Raw genomic sequence first — 21,068 nt, forward strand, 5'->3', positions numbered from 1 at the left:
ATGTGCACCGCATTCACCGCTCACTTACTTTGTGGTAAACAGTGGTGGTTTTGGGGGTGTTAACAACTGTGATTATTGTAAATAGGCCAAAATGCTACAAAATTAAAACCAATGTGTTTGTCTCATTTCCAATTAAAAGTATCTTGTTAGACTAAATGTTAGCAGTATAATTCAAATCCAAGTGTAGAAGAATTATCCTCGGGCTGCTCTGTTACTGAGTCACTGGAGCTCATTTCCTGAGTTGCTTATATTGCAGGAAACATCTCATTAAAGGAAACATCTCATTCAAAAATCTCGGATCTTTTCACATAAGGCCAGGCTTGTTATGAGGAATGTTTAAGTTTTATTTGGTCACAAACTGTTAATTAACACTGCACTTTCTTTGGAGACCAATAAGATCTCTGAGTGGTTAGTGCCAACAAAACAACAAACTACACCATTCAGATAAGGGAAGTAAGTTATACAAGTGTTTTATTTCTATAAAAGAAACACTTTACCCGTGCTCTTACATGAGAACTTCAAACTGTTCCTTTAATAGGATATAACTTCTGTATTTCTTATAATGAAAAGTGGATCAGTATGAGTTGGCATGAAAGACAGAAAACAAAATCCACTTGAACTGTAAATGAGTGTAACATCCATTTATTACCACCTTATATGACAAATCTGGAAATTACAAACATTGTTTAATTGAAACATTACCCTCAACATTTCAAAAAAGAAAAATAAAATCAAACTGAGCTAAAAAAAGAAAAAGAAAAAAAAAGCTAAAAGTCAACCTGAGAGACGATAAAACGACGGATCTGAAGGAGAAAAAAAAAGAAAAAAGGGGGGACATGTACAGAAAACATGACCAGTATTATTAGTCATGTAACACTGAGCAACAGTTATTTTTTACATTTTAATCAGTTCCTTTGTTTTTAAAAAAAAATCATTTTCACACTTGAAGATCTTTTGGTTTCGGATAAAGTTAAAAACCACATGAACCTCTTTTTTTTTTATTAAAGGTCTTTCATTTAAAAAAATCAGCCGCTGCTACAAAAGCTCTCTGACACTGTACTCCAGTTCTCAGGCTTTGGCTTAAAATAGAGGAAACCAATTCTATCACCACAAAGCAGGTGAGGTTCAACTCTTCTGTCTTCAGGAAAAGAGTGTCAACAAGAGGATCAACTTTGGTGCCAAAACAGGTCAGATGCTCGGTCTTTCAGTAGAAAAATCTCTTCAAATTAGATTTTTTTTCCTTTTTGTTCTCTGTGTTTGAGTCTGATTTATCCCCCCCGTGTTTCATCACCAAATAGTTAAAGTGAAAAAAATATATATCCTGTTTGTGCGAGACTTTTTCAAAGGAGAAAAAAACGACAAATGACAGCAAATATCAATGTGGTAATCATAAAGCAACTCCAAAGGTGCTGATGGATTGTATACATGACTGTGGTGATCAGACCTGACGCTCACGCACCCTCTGCCATCAAGATTTTGCCTCACTTATCTCTGCATGTTTCAGCGAGGCAAGTGAAGAACAGAGAGCAGGAGAAGAGGTCTGGGGAAGTTCTTCTAGCACCCTGCTGCAGGAAGAGACCAGAGTCCCCCAGCAGACAAATCCCCTCCCTCTCCTCTTGTATGTCCCCTTTACATATGTATATTTGCACCGCTCCCATCCCCGAATTTTTCCCATCACTCATCATCCTCTATCCCCATCGTCCGATTAGAGTCAGTGCAATCTAGGAGACATACGCTTGAGGAGATCTAATCACCAAACAGTCAAACATGCACAGAATGAGAGTACCCTAGAAGTCTGCTGCCAAGAGCACTAAGAAAACACGACTATACACTTTATCCATAATATAATCAGTTTTTCTCTACACACTACTAACACAGGGAGGGAGGGAGGGAGGGAGGGAGGTGGGGAGGTGAGGGGCAGAGGGACGGAGAAACAGACTGGTGAGGGGAGGTCAGGAAGAAGTTGAAAGGAGATAGATAAAGAGGAGAGAGTGTTTAAGCACGTTCCCCACGGATGCGACGTGCCAGCTGGATGTCTTTGGGCATGATGGTGACACGTTTGGCGTGGATGGCGCACAGGTTGGTGTCCTCAAACAAACCCACCAGGTAGGCCTCACTGGCCTCCTGCAGATGGAAGAAAAACAGAACAGGTAGCACTTGTCAGATTGGGTTCAGATAAAAAAGCAGATACTACCATTTCAAAAACTTTGTTTCTTCAATACGTCAAGACTTCAAGAATAACTTTAGTTGAAGCCTAAAAACCAGCCACCTTTAAACATCAGAGCTGATGTAGTGCAGTTTGAAATGACCCAGGCCCGTATGCACGTTCTGTCATTAAACAAAATGGACCATTAGTCCTAACGTTCTGTTAAGGAACGGCCCATTTGACTGCAGCATTAGCTGCATGCATAACTGCAAATAATCGTCCAGTTAACTAATGACACCTTGAAAGAGACGCAGGTGCAGATTACGTCATAATCAAGGGAAACCTCCCGGAAAACCCCATCCAACAAACTCAAACTGCGCATGTCTATCACTCATAAACTGGTGACTGGTCACAGTGTGACCGAGAGAAGATCAAGAAAAAGGTTTTTTAGAGGAAGAAATGTAGATTTTATTACAAGAATACACAAACAGCTGTTTTTAGTGAGTCAATCAGGTAAACAAAGAGAACGAGAAAGTTTGGCGATCCTAAACAAAGTAAATGCGTGTGGTGTTTCTGAGTGCACTGTAGGAAACCTCAGAAATAAAATCAGTAATATGAAAGCTGCTTGGCGGATTGCCACAGCAATGACCCAGTACCTCAACGAATAACTCTTGAGGCAGTTTATGGACACCAACATTTCACCACACACATCTTGGAAGGACCCAGAGGTATAAAAGCAAAGAGCGAATCAAACTTGTTAAACTGAGGGCAGTGAGTCTCACCGGTTTGAGACTTTGATTGTCTCCCTTGTCTCATCTGTTTACTGGAAATAATGTCATGTTTCCTAAATCTAAATTTGCTGTTTGGCTACACATTGCCACCTTTCCAAAGGATTGTCCACTGTCTTTATATATTTAGTCTCAAATGGTAACGTATCGCGCAATGTCCTCCTTCAAACAGCCGAACAGGCGCTGTAATCCTACTGTTAGCACCTGTAATGGTGGGGTCTACCTCCATTAAATTTAATGCTCTTTTTGACTGTTAATCTGGTTCATACACCACTAACCCATTTTTTATCATGGATAGTACAAACGGTCCGTTTTACCCGCTAATGGCTTGTCATGCATACTGGCCCAGGATTTTGAAATAGGGGTTCTGATGGGAGGGTAGCAGGGAGGTCCCAGACACAGACTACACCTGTGACTGTGACTAAGCTCCCTCACACCTGCACATTTGAGACAAACGTGCTGCTTTTGAACAGCTGATTTCATCCTCTACATTTACATTACCATTTCACATTTCCGCTCCTAGATGTCCTAAAAAAAAATCCTCTTTTAATATGTCTTTCTATAATTTTATCAACAGGTCTAGACTTGTTAATGTTTGAAAAGTGTCTTGAGATAACGTCTGTTATGTTTTGGAGCTATATATATATAGATAAATATTGATTGGTTTGTTGATAGTATGTTTGAATATTCATGAACCATACAGTTTTGGAGGAATCACATCCCTGGTTACAAACTGCAAAACTTGGTCGGCAGAATTTCCAAGTTTAGTGACAGCATATACTGATAAAGACTGTAGCTACGTTTCCATTACACCTAGAATTGCACAAAGTGTAAATATCACTGTAAAGAAATGGTGATGGAAACACCACATTTTTGAAAACCTCTCAAATTTCGGATGAGAAGTTTTTACGCTCTCATGGGGTGGTTTTTCAGAATTTTTAATTTCGAGCTTTATCGCAAAAGTGCAATGAGACACCTTTATCGCAAAAATGTGCCACGTTGTCATAACAACGAACTTCCATCACCTCCTCGTACGTGTCCACTGCCACACATGCAGACTTGATATTTTAACAGCTCTGATTTTAGATCTGTGTTCAGTACAGATGTTTGTGTTTCTGACCGTCAGTAGTGAAGGCATCAGGAAGTCTGTGAGCGGGTTATAGTACAGCAGGAGAGCGGGCGGAGGTCTGTGCGTGTGTGTGAGAGAGTATGTGAGCTGGAGATGACGATTTTCATTCTGTTTTGTTCCTGCCTGTTTTGAGTAGGCATGATTACTGCTGACAGTTTGACCAGTGAATAAAAACACTAATGGTTATGAATCGGCATCGTCATGATGCAGTGTCCGGATGGACGTTACGTACTTTACTCAAGTTGTGTACAATTCTAGTTGTAATTCACTACTAAATTGTTCTTTATCCAAACTTCAGAAATACTGCTTCTATGTTGCGAAAAAGTGTAGTGAAAACGCAGCTAGTGTCACATAACTAGTTGGGCGAAGCTGTAAATAACTCTGCTTTGTTTTTGTAAAGATACTGTTTCATCCCTATTCTTAAAACAGTTCACAGTTATGGTCTGGTAGTCATGTGTGAGGGGTATAAAGTAGCACAGACCTGCAGAGCACCGATGGCTGCACTCTGGAATCGCAGATCGGTCTTGAAGTCCTGGGCGATTTCCCTCACCAGGCGCTGGAAGGGCAGCTTGCGAATCAGCAGCTCAGTGGACTTCTGGTAACGACGGATCTCACGCAGAGCCACGGTACCAGGTCTTCACAGTACACAGGCAAAACATAAAATAAGACCCTCTTTTACAAAACTCTACAGTGAATGCTACTAAAATTTACAAGCAAAACATTTTTTTTCATAAATTCACGGAACTTTTTTAGTCAGGTTTGAAATATTGTTTCTCCATGTTTTCAAGATTTTCATTGTTTTTATTAAAGCTTCAAGTCCTTCTTAACAACTTTATAAACACTGAAAACTTATCATTGTGCCTAATATATTTTTTAGTCACATGTGTGGAAATGTCACCTGTAACGATGAGGCTTCTTGACTCCACCAGTGGAAGGAGCGCTCTTGCGAGCAGCCTTTGTGGCCAGCTGTTTACGAGGGGCTTTGCCTCCAGTGGACTTACGGGCAGTCTGCTTGGTACGGGCCATGACTACTGAAGATCACCTGAGGACAATGAGCAAAAAGAGACAATAAGAACAACAATTACATTTAGCAACATTTTTTTGCAATATATTTCATAAACAAGGATTTACTATAAAGTTAGCAGATTTCATTGTGCTTGTTTCACAGTTTTTAAACAGATATATAACTGTAAATGCACAGCAGCCTCTCAGCGCTCTTCTAACAGATAAAGTATGTGTTTTGCTCTTTTATATTAAAATTAAAATATAAATGTATTGTGTACAAAACAACATACTCTCAAGGTCTGATAATTGTACACATGAGGTTCCATTTCCTGAATGATAATCCCCTCCTAAAATGCCACCTATGTTTTTCAATGCAATCTTCGAATTACAATAAAGTTTTTAGGTGAACACAGAACTCTGAATAAGTTAACTTTTTAGGAAAGTAAACATACAAGGTATTCTTTATCACAGTCAGTCCGGTAAACATCAATCAAAGGTAAACTATGAGACTATTGGCTGTAAACAAACACACAACAAATGTTGTAACAAAAGAACCAATCAGCATGCAGAGTCTTCCCAGTGGGCGGGCTCTGCAGCTGCGTTCCACTGTTGCGAGCACCGCCTCCTCTGCTCTGATGATGGCGGCGGTTTGATGCGCAAACGGGATAAAGACCCAGGGCAGAAGAGCAAAGGAGTAGCTCATAAACAACTTAAATTTTACGAAGAACCACTATTCCAGCTTACCGGTGAAGGACACAACAAGACAGAAGACATTTCAAGGAACTCGTAGATACACATAGGAAAGCTTTACGAACAGGAACAGCTGCGTAGAACCGAGCTGAACCGGCGCATAATTTGAAACCGAATTTTCCCTCATCTAAACGACTGCAGTAAAGACTGCATTTCACCGTCGTTTCAACTGCCGTGTTTGTTATTTTCAAGCGCGACAAGATTCGATATTTTCTACTGTTTGTAGGGCTTATAAATTTAAAAAATATACAACTTTACAAAACAAAGTTAACTGACGGACAGAGGGAAGTATTTTAAGAGGCTTACCTAAGGGAAAAGTGAGTAGAAGTCGGTAGAGATGTTTCGCTTGTCTCTATTTTCTTCTTCGGATCCACAATGGGAAGCAGCGTCCAGCGGGAAAATGGCCGCCACGTCAATCATTAGTCCCACAATGCAACAGTGTTCACAACATTTGTTCTTACTTTTATCTGATGAACAAACATACAAGTAAACAAAGCGTTATTACGATATTTAAAGCTCCAGTTAGGTATTTGAATTCGGTTTCGCTGACGGAGGTGAATATGTGTCGCTGCTGGGTATTTTTTTTTATGAAATAATAATAAAAAAATGTTATTACGGAATAGTTGAGAAAATTTAAAACAAATTACGGCACAACTAACTCTGGCCGACCCAAATACAGCAGTCTACACCAGCACAGCAAAATGTTTCAGAAATCCTTCGAAAAAGAAAATAGAACATATCTCTGTTGTTTTTATACATTGTACAACCAAATTGGAATGGAGAAACTTTGTCAGTCCATGGTTAAAAAAACAAACAAACAAACAAAAAAAACGACTTTTGAATTAACATCAATAATAATAAATAAAAACACAATAAAAATCAAAAAGTGGTTGAACCCTTCAAACTTCTGTAAAGTCCCTACTTATTTTTAGTGTAACTGTATTTTGTATTTAGTGCAGTTATTGCTTAAGGGTAAAAACTTTCTTTTTATTTATTTTTTTAAGCACGCCTCTTCTGGTTCCTATTGTTCTGAATCTTCTGCCAAGGGGCATCAGTTCAAACATGTGGTGTCCTGGGTGTGAGTGGTCTCTGAGAATGTTTCGGGCCTTTTACAGTCACTGTGAATTGTAATTGTCCAGGGAGGGAAGAGGGCGGCTGTTGTCTTTTTTTGGGGCAGTGATGATGGAGTGTCTTTCTTTCTGCTGCTTTGCAGCTGGCACACCACACACATGAAGAACGTAAGCACGCATCCACTCTTAAAAGGGCTGTGGTAAAATAAAACAAGCAGGTTTTACTGCAGATGTTTTGAGATATTTAAACCAATTCCAGTCATTTCGTGTCTGATTTCTACAGTTCTGTAACAGTCCAGTATCAGATGTCAGACTGTTTCATTCTCTTTACATGGGGGCATTGGACACTTTTTTGGTGTCATAAAACAGATTAACTAGACCACCACTCAGACAGGAAGTCTATTCACACTTATTAATCACAATGTGTCCTTGAGTTCTCCAGATAATATTTTATCATTCACGTTTTTGATTACCTGGGGGAACTCTGCATCCTGTGCATGTTTACTATGATCCAGTGCTCCTTTTTTTCTGATTGTTTATAATGTTGTATGCCTGTTTTGTTGTATAGCCAGTCTATGTATATAGCCTGTCCATTTTATATGTAAATGGTCATAAACTGATGTAAAATCACCTAACAGGAATTCTTAATATGGTACATGTGACCTTTATTGTCCTTCAAGTTTGCTCCTGTGGGTTTTTTATTTAGTTGCTGACCAGCTGGCACTGCTCAGAGCATTAAAAAAAAACAAAAATAAAAGTGTTAATGAAGACAGTATGGAGGTCAGGTGCCCTCAGGCTTCTGTTTCTTTTAATAATATTTCTTTCCATGTCACCCAATGTGTGAGATAATGCAGGTCAAAATGAAAGTGAACAGTTGTGAAAAATGTGTTGTTCTTGAGGGGTTAAGGCTGAAGTTTTGGAATGTTTTACATAATTAGAAACAGATCATTAATGTAGTTACATAAGATTTCTCAGCAAAGAATACATAAGTTATGTCGATTAAGGCATTCACTAGCACAGCTTTAACCACAAGGATCTGTTTATTATGTTTGTATGTGAATTTTCAGAGTACAAATATTTCGCTTTTAAAAATGAAAACATAAATCAAAAACATTGTAGAAAAAAAATAGGTTATCAACCTGAGAGAGGAACAAAAAGTCAAATATAACCTTGACAAAAGAAACGTGGCTGACAATCAAAAATACGATAAACATAAATCTGCTACATATACGCCGCGTGTAATCTGCCAAAGATGCGGTGTCATCACAGGACAATGACGTTCTTAATCCAAAACCAAGTTCAAACTGAGATTTCCTTTGATACACTGAACAGTAGAAATACACTATTATTGTAAAAAAAAACACTATGTTTACAACAAATTTCTATTAAAAAAAAAAAGACAGAAGACCCATTTAATTGATGCATATGACTGTCAGAAGATGAAAATGTCTTTTCCTTAATGCTATTTCCTATGCCAACATCATATCACACACTATTCTTGGCTTGCAAAAATGCCATAATCATAAAGACAAGGCATTCTCTCTGAGCTAGCAGGTTAAAAGTGAGGAGTGTAGCTGTGGCTTAAAGTTTCTGACAAACATGGTATTTCTAAGGAAACTCTGCTACTAGTAGCACCAAAGAGGACATGATCACACATTATACGGTTATCACAATCATATGATATATTTATAGAACCTCAACCCAAACTACTAAGTATAGAGGAAGGAAAGAGTAGTGAAAAGACAAGAGGATAGCATCAAAAAGTCAGACAACATTTTAAGCACGCTCCCCACGGATGCGACGTGCCAGCTGGATGTCTTTGGGCATGATGGTGACACGTTTGGCGTGGATGGCGCACAGGTTGGTGTCCTCAAACAGACCCACCAGGTAGGCCTCACTGGCCTCCTACAGATGGAAGAGTGACAACATTTGTTTTTGATTAGGAATTGTTCAAATAGTAGAAGCTAGATAAATTCTAATCCTTCATGATGCTGACCTGCAGAGCACCGATGGCTGCACTCTGGAAACGCAGATCGGTCTTGAAGTCCTGGGCGATTTCTCTCACCAGGCGCTGAAAGGGCAGCTTGCGAATCAGCAGCTCAGTGGACTTCTGGTAACGACGGATCTCACGCAGAGCTACAGTACCAGGCCTGAGGGAAAAAGCAAAATCATAGGAAACTAGATTTTGATCCTTAGCACTTTCACTGACTTCACCACATCAAACTTTGTCTTAAAACATGTTTAACTGTAGCCCTTTTTCCTGAATGGGGGTCTAAGAAACATCATGGAACAAAATTTAAAACCCACTCAAGTTTTTTTCTAAAAACAAAATTGTGTCACATTTTACAGAACTAGTACAACATATTTTGATGACTTGTCAGTGAAGTTGGAAAAAAATATAAAACAAATATTGTGAATTCAATTAATAAGCATTGTGAAACATTTCTCTGAACAAAAGGAAAAGTGTTCATTTTATTTATAAATCAGTTGGGTTGTAAAATGTTTGCATATGCAGACACATTGTTTTCTTACAAGGTTTATCTTTACCTTTGTCATGATTTTTCTGAGTATTTTGAGAGATGTTCTTTGAATTAAATTAAAAAAATCAAGAATATGATGCCTGTGATCTCACCTGTAACGATGAGGCTTCTTGACTCCACCAGTGGAAGGAGCGCTCTTGCGAGCAGCCTTTGTGGCCAGCTGTTTACGAGGAGCTTTGCCTCCAGTGGACTTACGGGCAGTCTGCTTGGTACGGGCCATGACTACTTAATATCACCTAAAAAGACATAAGGATTTAAGCTTTAGTTTAGAAAATATTTAAGGCATGTGAGCAATAAAATGGTTTTAAACACTTAGGAGGTGACTATTTTAAAAAAATGAAACGTTACGTTCATTTCAAACTTTCACTTCTATTTTAAAAAGTGTAAATTCGTATAAGGGTCGCGGTATTTTCTTCTTTTTTATTTTTTGCTATTTTATTTTATGCAGCTTATGCAATAACCGTAGTTGAAAAATGACAGAGAAGCCATCCAATCACAGCCAAGCTAGTCATTTCGTTAACCAATCAGGCCGTTTCTACGAGACTCTGGGGCGGGATATTGCCATCTTTTCGACCAACCGCAGCTCGATGACTACGAGAGAAACCCCACCCCTTGCGCAGTGATCTAGGGTCTGTTGGTTTCTTTACACTGCGCTTCCCGGTTGCGTTCAAGCCTTGATTTTCTATTCAGAATGAGCTATTTTGAAGAAAACCGAGCGACACCGCCCGCTCCTACTGCCCGGTTCATTAAAACAAGGACACCTAACAGATTATGGCTGGCTGCTGGCTTCAAGAATGTAAACGGGAAGGAAAAAACGTTGAGGCAAACGAGGAAGGTGATGATAAAACCGTCGAAATAACGTGAAAACCGCGACTTTAAAGTGGGATTTACTTGTTTAGGATGAAACTACAAACGTTAGAGGATCTATTAGTGAACGATATTTTGTCAGATGACCCCTCACTGTAGGCGCATTTCCGAGTCAAATTCGACTAGGATCACAAGTGCCTTTTTAGGTCCCCGACTCCCCGAGCAGGCAGATAATAGCTCGACAGCTCTGCGTTTTCTTTTCCACCGAAAAAACACGAATAAACACATCCATCCTAGAAATCACACGACATGAAATGATACATTGGCATGTAATTAAAAAACTGGTACCTACCTTGGAAAAATTAATGATCGATAGAAGCTTGAAAAGGGGAATTTATTCTTGAGTCTCTAAAGCGTTGTTCTCGCAATAAAATGAAGGGACGAAAAAAAGGAAAAAGAACATAGGAGAGCAACAGGAGACACGTTTCCCATGATGCATCTGGAATAAACATACAACATACACGGTGCTTGAGAGACACGCATGTCCATACTTATGTTGACAAAGTCTGAAAACTTTACTTTTCTTTTTAAACACTGGATTAATATAATTTGGGTAGGTTTTTAAACAAATTTTGTTTACCCTCAAAGAAACAAAGGCTCCAGTCCTTAAATTATTTTTTTTTTGTCAGAGAACAGAAAATAGGTGATGTCATGCCCGTTCCCTTCTGTATGTAGTATCTTTCAAGTATTTAATCACATTAAGTAAATGACGAATAAATAACCAGGGATTGTGATCATAATGACAGCTTTCTATTTTTGTTCTCTCTTTGCTTGTTTGTTTATTTGTTTGTTTGTTTATTAATATGTATACATTCTCTTGCCTGCAAAAAAAAAACAGGGATTACACCATTATAAATTATAATACACTGAAAAAAAGTTTGAAGTTTTATTTTAATTCAGACAGTTTTCAAATTTGTCTATCGTTCCTGCAGGTGGCGCCACCACCAACAGCAGCAGCAGCACAAAAGAAGAAGCAAGGAGCTGAATCGCTCACTATTCCATCATGGCGGCGGCCAGGAGGTTGAAACGCGTGGTGGCCTCACAGCCAGGTTTTCTCACTCTAAACGCCTCTACAAACCCTGAAGACTTGGTTAGCAGCCGGAGAAAACGCGTCAACAAAAATAAAAAGAAAAGTTGGCACAAACATAGCGACATAAACGATGTAGAGGAGTTTTTAGAGGACGTAAGACACCAAGAGCGGACCACAGGGTGAGTTTTGTTTGACTGTTTGTTCGATGAACACCAAGAAATGGGTGTCGTAAATGTCAGTTTTGCTCCAAATAATTTCTTTGTGTCAGTTTTCTAGTGATGGAGAATATTTCATCAAATTTAACCACTTGTTTCCCTCTGATGCGATGTTGTATATGCCACGTAACACACATTTGCTTTGGGTAACCATATTCTCTGTTTTTACTTTTAACAATTTCAAGGGAGTTTACGCCACATCAAGACATTCTCAATTTTAAGATCCCCAATTCCTGTATAAACAAGGCCATTTTTGTCTCTTGTCTTTTAACCATTAACATTATCTCTCACTAGTGACATTGGTGGACAACAAAATGCATGTGACTTGGTATGCTCTCTTTGTGTTTCAGGGGTCTGCTGTCTGAGAAACCAGATGACAGTTTGTTTTTTGTGGATATCGGGCAGCCAAAGACAGCTGAACAGAAGGGTAAGTTTTCAATAGCAGATTGAAACACTCCACGTTTGTAACTAATGCTAATGAGCAGCAATCAGCTCCATTTGTGTCCTTACATTGTAGCATGGATTAATATAAGTCTGATGCTCAATCTAAGACTTTTTTTCTACAAAGTAGACGCAGAACCCCTTGAAGAGAAGAAGAGGAAAAGGAAAGCATCGCGCCCCCTGAGGATAGACCTGATCCTGCAGCATGACTCCCTGGTTCCTCCACCCAAAGAGTCAGTATTTCTTGTACCTCTGTATTTAATATCAGCATTTCTGAGCTACATTTCTAGAGTTTGTTGGGTAACTCACAGAGTATCAGAGTCCTGCAGTCCCCCATTCTTTCAGGCTATGTTTCACATCCAAGCAGCAACCTGATGTGTTGACATATAAAGCTAATGCATAAGTGTGGGGAAAAAATACATTGCTCCTAGTGTCAGTTGAAATTAGGCTCAAAAAGATAAAGAAACCCCATTATAACTTATATTAGAACGAGACCTTTTTAAAGCATAGTTTGATACCTTTAAAGCCTGGGAGTGGGATTTTATCTCGTAACTTTATTTGCACAGACGGGGACCCCAACATTGTGTTCTGACAGAGTGAAATGTTTGTGTGTACAAGTCTTTAACATGCATGGGAAAAGATACCATTGATAAACAGGAGTTCTTATTGAATGCAGTGTAAACATTATGTTTAATAAGGGTGTCTGCTAATTGACGTGTTGGTAACTTGTTGCTGTTTGCAACATTGCAGCATTGTACGGCTCCACCTCTGTGCCACTCTCTCGACCAGGGGTCTCTACTTCTAGTCCCCTTATTTATTTATTTTTTTCTGGATACCTATTTAGACTTGATTATAATAGACTTTCCTTTAACATTATGTTTGACACTAGGGGTGCACCGATCACAATTTTATGGCTGATCACTGATCTTTAAGATGCCTGACCTGCTGATACAGATTTTTGCCGATATCGATTTTTACTTTTTGTTTTTTAAAACTGACAGCATATGCCTTCAATGTTCCAATATTATGCTATTGAAAATCATTGAAAAATACCTGTGAAACAATAAAATCTTTACGTTTTAATTTGAACAGCCAATAAAATGTCCTGAGTTTTAAGTCTCAGAGCAAAGAGCAACAGTGGCTGGCTGTCAGACCTTCCTGGAGGTATATATGGTCAGTTTCATATGTAAGGATGGACTGATAACCTATCGCTGATCCCCCAAAATTAAGGAAATCGGGTCAATCAATAGGTGCATGTCTATTTGACACTGCATGCTTTTCACCAGGGCTGTGTCATTTTTCTGTTTGTTGTGTATTTTTGACCTGGTTTGCTCATGATTTATTTCCAAACAGCACACTAGCTTTAGTAATAGTCAAATAAGATCCAAGTTTTAGACAATGCTACCGTTCACATTCGGTTCAGAATCAATAGTTGCTGACTACTAGTCCACGCACTAACTGCTGCTATAAGGGCAGGTAACAGAGTCACAAATACAAATGTGGTTGGCTGATATTCTTTATAGGGCGGGTAAGGGGTGTTGGATAGATGTAGAGTTGTTGTATGTGGTTAGGGGCCGTTTACACAACAACTATTTTAGGATGAAGTGCAAAAGTATGGTTGCGGGTTTTACACGGTATGACGCTTGAGTCAACCTAAACGCAAACTTTTGAAAATTGCCTCCAGAGTGGATTTTTTCCCGAAACGCTGCAATCATGTTGCCATGTAAACAGCAAGCCGGTGTTTTCAGTGGAAATGCTGACATTATGCAAGCGCATACAACAGAACAACAATACCGTTGTTATGATTGTAGCGGACCGCCGTGTTGTGCTTGTACTGCTGAATCTGCTGACTGTCTTTACACAAAATGTGCATCTGTTGCTCCACTTCTGCACTTAGCATTCACCAATACACCAGATGATCAACCCAACTGTACTTCAGTGGAGATCTACCAAAAGCTGCTTCTGGACAAGACAGTTATAGCGCCAATTACAGGCCTGGCATGCTCACTACAGCATTTTCAGTCCCTCAGCGTTTCTGTGTAAACAGTTTTTTTTCCTTTGCGTTTTGGGTTGAAACATTATCGTTTAAACAGGGCATTAGTTTTCATCAATTCTTTGTATTTTCTTCCTTTCCTATTTTTTTTTTATTTAAAATTATTTTGAAATAGCTTCTAATTGAGGGCCTGTGGGCTCCAGGTAGCTTGTGAGCTTGCTGTTGGAAACCCCTGCTCTAGACTGCCCAAATGGTTCCAATGGTTACTTATAGCAAGGCTTCATTACACCACTTCAGGCAGCATGGTTAGCAATGTCAGTGTACATACATTCTGCTTTCATTAGGCCACTTAAATTAATGGAAAAATAAATGTTTTTTTTTTCCTAAGACTATTAAATCTTGGTATCGGATTGTCAGATTGGCACATTCAGTCAAAGCAGATCAGTTTTGCTAAAATGTTCTGTCTGTAAAGAGGAAGCTTCTCCTGTCCTGTCAAGATATTGTAGATGAGATAAATGTCAACTTTTTTTGAAATACTGGTTCAGTGTCTTCTTTTAGGTTGTACTAGTTTAATTCTGAGAGATGGACTGGTATTGTAAAAGCAAGATATCCGTGTTCACTAGGTGAATGTGACTGTTGATGACTTTGTCCGATGATGATCTCATCCTTGCGCTCCCAGTATTTCCTTCTTGGGAATGTGAAGAAGACATACAGGAGCTCAGGAGACTGTTGTGTGAACGGTTTCCTGGGATCTGAGGATGATAAAGTAGGCAGTGTTGAAGCAACCAGACGTCATCTATAATTCTGTAACTCCAGCTTTTTGTGTCCTCATGCCTCTTGCATTCTGCTAACTGCCTGGTATCTGTGCCCCCTCCCTCCCCAGTGTGTTGGCTTTTCAACAACCCAATGCCAAGAAACTCCGTCGCATTGCCCAGAAGGCTGAGCAGCTGGCAGCCAAAGGCGTGGTGCCGCGGAGGCAGAAACAGCTGCTGAACAGACGGCCGCTGGAAAGGACCGCCAAAAGGGCCGTGACGGAAGCAAACAACAACCCAGACAGAGAATATTACGACATATGGGGACAAGAGAGTGAGTGCTGCATGTTCTGATGTCTGACAGTGTCTGTCCAGTGATGATCCCATCCTTGCGCTCCCAGTATTTCCTCTGTGGGAATGTGAAGACCAATGTGGAGCTCAGATGACTGTTATATGAACGGTCATTTGGGATCTGAGGATACACATGTGGAACTAAACAAACAGAAATAAATAAATTGCACTGGCAAAAAAAAAAAAAAAAAAACTAAATTTCTAAAACAAAAGTTGTATTTAGAGCTCTTGTTCATTTTTCTACACATTATATGGGAAATGTGAACATTTTACTCAAGACATCATTAATACTTACATATGAAACCTTACTTTTTCCTCCTGATTCAGCCAAAGACACAGCTGACCCCTGGTACCTTCAACAGACGGGCAAGAAGCTGGTCAAGGTGAGGAAGTGATTCATTATGTTTTAAAGAAAAAGATGGTTTGTGCAATTTACATCCAAAGACTCCTTTTGTTCCATTAGAAAAAGATGTATAATCTAAGATCTGACTGAATGCAACATTCCTACTATCTACTTTGCCAAGACACGATGTTGTGATGTCGGCTATTGGAGCAGGAAAGTTGAGTGTGCAGTGTGAGTTTGCTGGTTTGAAAAGATGATGTGTCCCCTAGCTATCTTATGCCGCGGCCACACCAAATGCAACGCGAATTTATTTGCGCGAATCGCCTGTCACGTGCTGCGTGAATGCCTGAGTTTGGCCGCCGGACTATTTTATCGTATCACATATTTTATCACGTATATCGTATAACTCTAGATGATAAACACAGCACACATTGTTTTCTCCTCCACCCTCCTGCAGAGTTGGAGCCAGAGCAGGCGACGGTCCCCCCCGCAACGTCGTAAAATCAATGACGTCGTGGGGGAATGTCATTGCTGATTGGCGGCCACGGGATTCACGCGAATTCGCGTCAAAAGTTCAATATTTTGAACTCGAGCAAATTCGCGTCTACCGCCCAAACGCGTGAATGCTCCAAACGCGCCGCCCGAGGCGAATCGGCAGCTAAACGCATCTTTGCATTGACTTTGTATGTAATCGCGCCGCAAATTCACGTTGGGTGTGGCCGCACCATAAGTCTAGCATCAGAACTTGTTGCAACAATCCTAGAATCCTATTCAACCATCTCTGCTTCCATTACTCTTAGTTTTTCTTTGCTAAGGGATGTCCTTAATCTGTCTGTACAAAATTTTAGCAAGGGTCATTTCAGTTTGCCTAATGTATGATAATTGTTGTTTTTGTTTTGTTAAGCGTCCAGAGAAGTTGAATGAGAAGCCGTCAGTGCTTCCTGCTGTGGAAGTGATAGCTCCCGGAGGATCTTACAACCCAGACTTCTTCTCCCATCAGGTGAGGCTCAACTTTACTTCTTAATGGCTTTCAAAAAATGGGCTGGCTCCTCACAATTGGTAAAAGGTGACAAAAGATGAAACGTCATGCGACTCTGTTTTACTTCAGTTTTATAAGTTTTTACAAGTTGTGGCTCTTTTTCTGACTTTTAATCTCTCTCCTACTCTCAATCTGTGAACCCAGGCTCTACTGCAGGAGGCCCATAACATAGAGGTCGTTAAGAAAAAGGAGGAAGACAAAGTGGAGCGACAGCTGGCTGTGAACAGAGAAGACACAGCAACAGAGGTACAGATGATTATTCCCCTTCATCCATGAACTGCTTTTTTATTTTCAGCACTTTAAAATCTGGATCTTTAAGTTTATATGATGTGTGTTTGTGGTGTGTGTTCTGCAGGAATCTATTTTAAGAGAGCAGGTTGAAGGCCTGGTAGAAGAAGAGACTGAAGAGGCAGCAGCTCCTAATGAGGAGGAGGAGGCTGATGGGGCTGTGGGAGCCATCACACTGTCTGAGAAGAAGACAGAGAGACAGAGGAAGAGAGAGAAGGCAGACAAGATTAAGGTACAAACTCATACCTGAATCATTTCAGTTATATCAAGATGATTTACTTTTCAGAATGAACCCCAAACACCTCTGTCTGGTTTGCTCTTCATCCTTTCTTTCTTCGCACTAATCCTGTTTCTTCCTCGCCTCACAGGAGCAGCAGAGACTGTCTGACAGACAACAGACTAACCAGCGGCAGCAGCTCTTCCAGCTTCGCTCCATAAAGGCCTCCATCAAGAAGCAGGACCAGAAGACAAAGGACAGACAGACAAAACGCAAGGCCAAACAGGAGGCTCAGAAAGCCCAACCCAGACGCCTCGGCAAACTCAAGTACGCACCTGACACTCCTCACACACACTGTGACACATTTCACTCTACTTTAGTTTGATTTAGTGTGTGATCTTTTAGTAAGCTGGGGGATCTGCAGAAATGAATATGAAAGACTATTAAAGATGAAAGTCCAATTAAAAAAAAAAATCCCCTGATCCCAACTAATCACAAACATCACTTCTCCAGTTAGTGACACAGATTGTTTTCAAAGATCTACATAGAAACACTATATATATTTGTACCATACCGTAACACACAGAGTGGCTGATCCTCACTTTGACTGAGAAGTTTTTTTTGTGAAACTTGACCTGCAGGGAGACAGTGCTGGTTTGTTGGCTCCATTAGCTCAGCTGAGCTGTTAGTTTCCAGCCAACATGTTCCAACATGTTCAGAAGAAGTCACATGTTCTCTGGACCCTCTATTATTGTAGTATCCTGAAGTGACCACTAGAGGTCTCTGTATCCAAGCTATAACTTGACTGTCTTGGTTGAAGAGAGGAAGGTCTTTAACTTATCACAACCTTATGTTTTGCAAGTGGCAGCAAAACCCAGTGTGAAATCAGAGACATTTAAAAAGTGTGTAGCCCAGAGGCAGCTGAATAAATAAACAATCTTTGAAAGTGTTTTCGTATTTATAAAGATGATGGAACTTAAAACTGCATTTGGTTTGCAGACCTGAGGGTCTCTGGTGCAGAACAAGTCTAACTTGTTGAAACCAAACTTCCAGCATAGAAGGCACTGTTTTCCTCAAATTGATACATAAGGAAAGAAAACATTTGATTCCTCTTCCTCCTCATAAAATGTAAAAAAATATCCCCAACAATTGGAGTTGCCAGGTTTGTTCCCTTTACAGACTAACAATTCAATTCAATTCAATTTAGTTTATTTGATAAGGAGGGGCAATGTACATTCATACACAGTTTAAAAAATAAAATGTAAATGTACCCAAATCTAGCTACCAAGCTAATTTCCATTGGTAGCCCCCCCAGCTAAAATATGAAAACAAACAGGTTAAAAAAGGAAAAAAAAAATACAAGTATAACATTTAAAGGGCTCTGTTCTTCTTCTTTTGTTTCTTTTTTAGGAAAAGAAAGAACAGAGAAACATTATCATAATAAAACATTTTACAATACATTACAACCATAGTTTTGTATTGTACACAGGTGGTTAGTAGCAGATGTTAAAGTGCTAGATTTAGGCAGTGAAATGCTGGAGTTGAGTATAAAGTGCTAGAGTTATTAATTAAAGTGCTAAAGTTGATATTTAAAGTGCCAGGTCTCTTGGTTAAATGAGCAGTGATAAAAATTTCAAGAAAGGAGAGAGAGGAATTAATAAAAAACAAATAAATAAAGAGGAGACGGGTGGAGATGGAACGGGGCTGCAGCAATGCAAGTCCAGGTCATATGTATTGATTTAATTATGGTGTTAAAGGGTTAATGCCAGTTATAGTATAATCAGACTGTGGGGATGGGGCCAAAAAAGGAGAGTAGAGGAAAGGTAACGAAAGAGAGAGAGAGAGGAAAAAAAAAAGTAAACAGATAGATAAATCAATAAATAGAAGAGAGAGAGAAAAAAATTAACTAAATGAATAAATTAAAAAAGGTGATACCCTAGCCTCTTTGAAGTTTGCAACTTTTCAGGATTCATCCGAGGTTTTAGGTGAGACAAAGAAACATCTGAATACATGACAAGTCACATGGTCATTATTTCACATCAAAGGGGCTGTTCAGTTGTTGCAAACTTAGATCAGAAGCATAAGCAGATGTCACTTGATCACCTACTGTATCCACGTGGTTTAACCACTCAGCTGTAACAGCGTTGGTCTTTATTTGCAGGTTTCAGGCTCAGGACCTGGAGGTTAAGCTGAGTGATGAGCTGGCCAGCACCCTGCGACAACTAAAGGTACTTTAACTGTTCTGCATGTTTAACTTGCTGATCCCCTTCGACCCTTGAATTAGAGGGCACTGAGTCTTTATCTGTAATGAGTTTGGCTTCATTAGTTGGTGTTATTATCTTCAACACCCTGTATTGTCTTATTCTAAGCTCCATCTTTTGTTTAATGCTGTGACATTCCTTTTTCTGAGGACTTCAGGGAGCCTTTTGCTCCTCTGTGATCTAATTGCCGGCTCTGCTCTCGTATCTCATGTAATTATGTCTGTGAATAATGCTTAAATCAGGCTTTGTGGTGTAAATGGGTTTTTGTAATTTGAGTGGGAATTGAGTCAAAGCACAGTCTCAGTTGACTCACGTGAGCTTCTCTTGTGATGCTTTGACTGTGCAGCCAGAGGGCAGCGTGCTCAAAGACCGCTTCAAGAGTCTGCAGAAGAGAAACCTGATCGAGCCAAGGGAAAGAGCCAAGTAAGGACCTGAGCCTCTTATGTAACATCCCATCACAGGCTCGTAGTGGTGCACACATTCACAAGGTGTCTGATTTTTTTTAATGTGCCTCTCTTCCTTCTGTCTCACAGGTTCAAGAGGAGACACAAGTTGAAGTACGTGGAGAAGAGAGCTTTTAGAGAGATCACTTAAAGCTGATCCACAGACCTCAGCGGCTGAACACACGAAGCCTGACTACGTTTAAATCCACAAACCCAACATGATGGAACTGTGTACATACAGGTTAATAAATATTGAAGGCCTTATGACCCTTTCATACAAATGCTCATACATAAATAAATAAACATGTGGTTTATTTCCACTCATGGTATGCAGCATCCTACATATTTAATCGTATTTAGCACCTTTAATGGAATAATCAGAGTGTGTTATGTAACGTGAGCCTTATCGGGAAGAGGTTTTCCTGAGGGTTTATAGTAAACAGCTCGGTCTGCTGAGGACGAGAGTCAGTGTGTCACTACTCTCTTCATACATGAGGTAAGGCTCGCAGCTTAGAATAATATCTGAAACACGAAGGGTCACTGGAGACTGTGGATACAGATACTTTGTCAGTGGCTGATGTATCTCATGATAATGTTAGATCAAACATGAAAACCTTGTTATATATCCTGGATTAGAGGATATTGGTCAACCACTATGTGTTTTCCGTTTTCCAATAATAATTGGGGAGCAGGTCAGCTGATGATAAAAAAAAAAAATTGAATTCTGCATTTCATTTAAATAGTTTAATTACATTCATTATATCACACACTGACAATTTTCTCAATGTTTCAAATTTTTAATAAACTCAAGAAAAAGAAGATGCTGTAGATTTCAGAACAGTATGTGATATTTTTTCAGTAGCCCTGTTAAACTGTCAATTCATTGATTCATTGTAACAGACTTTGAAACTCACACACCAGCGAGTAACTGTTTTAGATTCAGTTTGCGTCATTCAGGATGAGGGAAACAGTCAACAGTGACTAAGAAAAGACTGTACAACAAGGAATGGCAAAATGGGCGTAAAACAAAGTGCTATCGTTGCTCAACAGCAGCCAATCGGATGTGACTGCCCGCAGTATCTGCTGACATCATTTATTTTTTAATCATCAGTGTAATGAAATCTGAATGATGCACTCAGAGGTTAATTGATGCATCCATGTATTACTTTAACATCACTTATGGATGTTTGCCCTCTGAGGCATTGGCCCATCAGCTATTTTACAATGCCCCAATGTCATTAGCTGATGTTTGTATCCTATCACACACTATCTTTGTCTTTAACTCACCACTTGTTACTCCTAAGTTGATTCCTATCCCAGAGACGAGGGTTTTCATAAGGGAGGAGAGGTTACCTTTTGGGAAAACTTTCATGTGCAAGTGACATTTAAGAGCAACCAGG

At 39.6% G+C, this 21,068-nt stretch overlaps 3 protein-coding genes across 4 annotated transcripts; 1 reads left to right on the forward strand and 2 right to left on the reverse strand.

Moving 5' to 3' along the window:
- Positions 1 to 454: 454 nt before the first annotated feature.
- Positions 455 to 6,258, reverse strand: LOC141798406 (histone H3.3A). The gene is made up of 4 exons (XM_074680328.1): positions 6,125 to 6,258; positions 4,962 to 5,105; positions 4,545 to 4,698; positions 455 to 2,124 (listed from the first exon to the last, which is right to left on the reverse strand). The coding sequence occupies exons 2-4, from the start codon at positions 5,087 to 5,089 to the stop codon at positions 1,996 to 1,998; spliced, it is 411 nt and encodes a 136-aa protein (XP_074536429.1). The 5' UTR covers positions 5,090 to 5,105; positions 6,125 to 6,258; the 3' UTR covers positions 455 to 1,995.
- Positions 6,259 to 7,741: 1,483 nt separating this feature from the next.
- LOC141798405 (histone H3.3A) lies at positions 7,742 to 10,745 on the reverse strand. The gene is made up of 4 exons (XM_074680327.1): positions 10,588 to 10,745; positions 9,521 to 9,664; positions 8,885 to 9,038; positions 7,742 to 8,793 (listed from the first exon to the last, which is right to left on the reverse strand). Exons 2-4 carry the CDS (start codon positions 9,646 to 9,648, stop codon positions 8,665 to 8,667), a joined length of 411 nt encoding a protein of 136 aa, XP_074536428.1. The 5' UTR covers positions 9,649 to 9,664; positions 10,588 to 10,745; the 3' UTR covers positions 7,742 to 8,664.
- nop53 (NOP53 ribosome biogenesis factor) lies at positions 10,181 to 20,320 on the forward strand. Of its 2 annotated transcripts, none has more exons than XM_074680321.1 (13): positions 10,181 to 10,263; positions 11,228 to 11,504; positions 11,891 to 11,967; positions 12,112 to 12,214; positions 14,858 to 15,060; positions 15,405 to 15,460; positions 16,325 to 16,420; positions 16,604 to 16,705; positions 16,815 to 16,979; positions 17,116 to 17,291; positions 19,126 to 19,192; positions 19,572 to 19,648; positions 19,759 to 20,320. In XM_074680321.1, exons 2-13 carry the CDS (start codon positions 11,299 to 11,301, stop codon positions 19,817 to 19,819), a joined length of 1,389 nt encoding a protein of 462 aa, XP_074536422.1. In that variant the 5' UTR covers positions 10,181 to 10,263; positions 11,228 to 11,298; the 3' UTR covers positions 19,820 to 20,320. The 2 variants fall into 2 exon arrangements, with proteins under 2 accessions (XP_074536422.1, XP_074536421.1); XM_074680320.1 differs by having other exon boundaries at positions 12,109 to 12,214; positions 19,759 to 20,318.
- Positions 20,321 to 21,068: the final 748 nt, after the last annotated feature.

The sequence above is a fragment of the Halichoeres trimaculatus genome, unplaced genomic scaffold (genome assembly GCF_033239565.1).
Source record: "Halichoeres trimaculatus isolate MK-OKI-2021-1 unplaced genomic scaffold, fHalTri1.1 fHalTri1_scaffold_9, whole genome shotgun sequence".
Taxonomy (NCBI): Eukaryota; Metazoa; Chordata; class Actinopteri; order Labriformes; family Labridae; genus Halichoeres; species Halichoeres trimaculatus.

Excerpts from the sequence above, each read along its gene's own strand:
- LOC141798405 (XM_074680327.1), bottom strand. The coding sequence starts at position 9,648 with ATGGCCCGTACCAAGCAGACTGCCCGTAAGTCCACTGGAGGCAAAGCT. Across the intron at positions 9,039-9,520 it reads AAGAAGCCTCATCGTTACAG|GCCTGGTACTGTAGCTCTGC; the intron begins GTGAGATCACAG and ends TTTTTCCCTCAG. Across the intron at positions 8,794-8,884 it reads CAGCCATCGGTGCTCTGCAG|GAGGCCAGTGAGGCCTACCT; the intron begins GTCAGCATCATG and ends TTCCATCTGTAG.
- LOC141798406 (XM_074680328.1), bottom strand. The coding sequence starts at position 5,089 with ATGGCCCGTACCAAGCAGACTGCCCGTAAGTCCACTGGAGGCAAAGCC. Across the intron at positions 4,699-4,961 it reads AAGAAGCCTCATCGTTACAG|ACCTGGTACCGTGGCTCTGC; the intron begins GTGACATTTCCA and ends TGTACTGTGAAG. Across the intron at positions 2,125-4,544 it reads CAGCCATCGGTGCTCTGCAG|GAGGCCAGTGAGGCCTACCT; the intron begins GTCTGTGCTACT and ends TTCCATCTGCAG.
- nop53 (XM_074680320.1), top strand. The coding sequence starts at position 11,299 with ATGGCGGCGGCCAGGAGGTTGAAACGCGTGGTGGCCTCACAGCCAGGT. Across the intron at positions 15,061-15,404 it reads CGACATATGGGGACAAGAGA|CCAAAGACACAGCTGACCCC; the intron begins GTGAGTGCTGCA and ends CTCCTGATTCAG. Across the intron at positions 15,461-16,324 it reads CGGGCAAGAAGCTGGTCAAG|CGTCCAGAGAAGTTGAATGA; the intron begins GTGAGGAAGTGA and ends TGTTTTGTTAAG.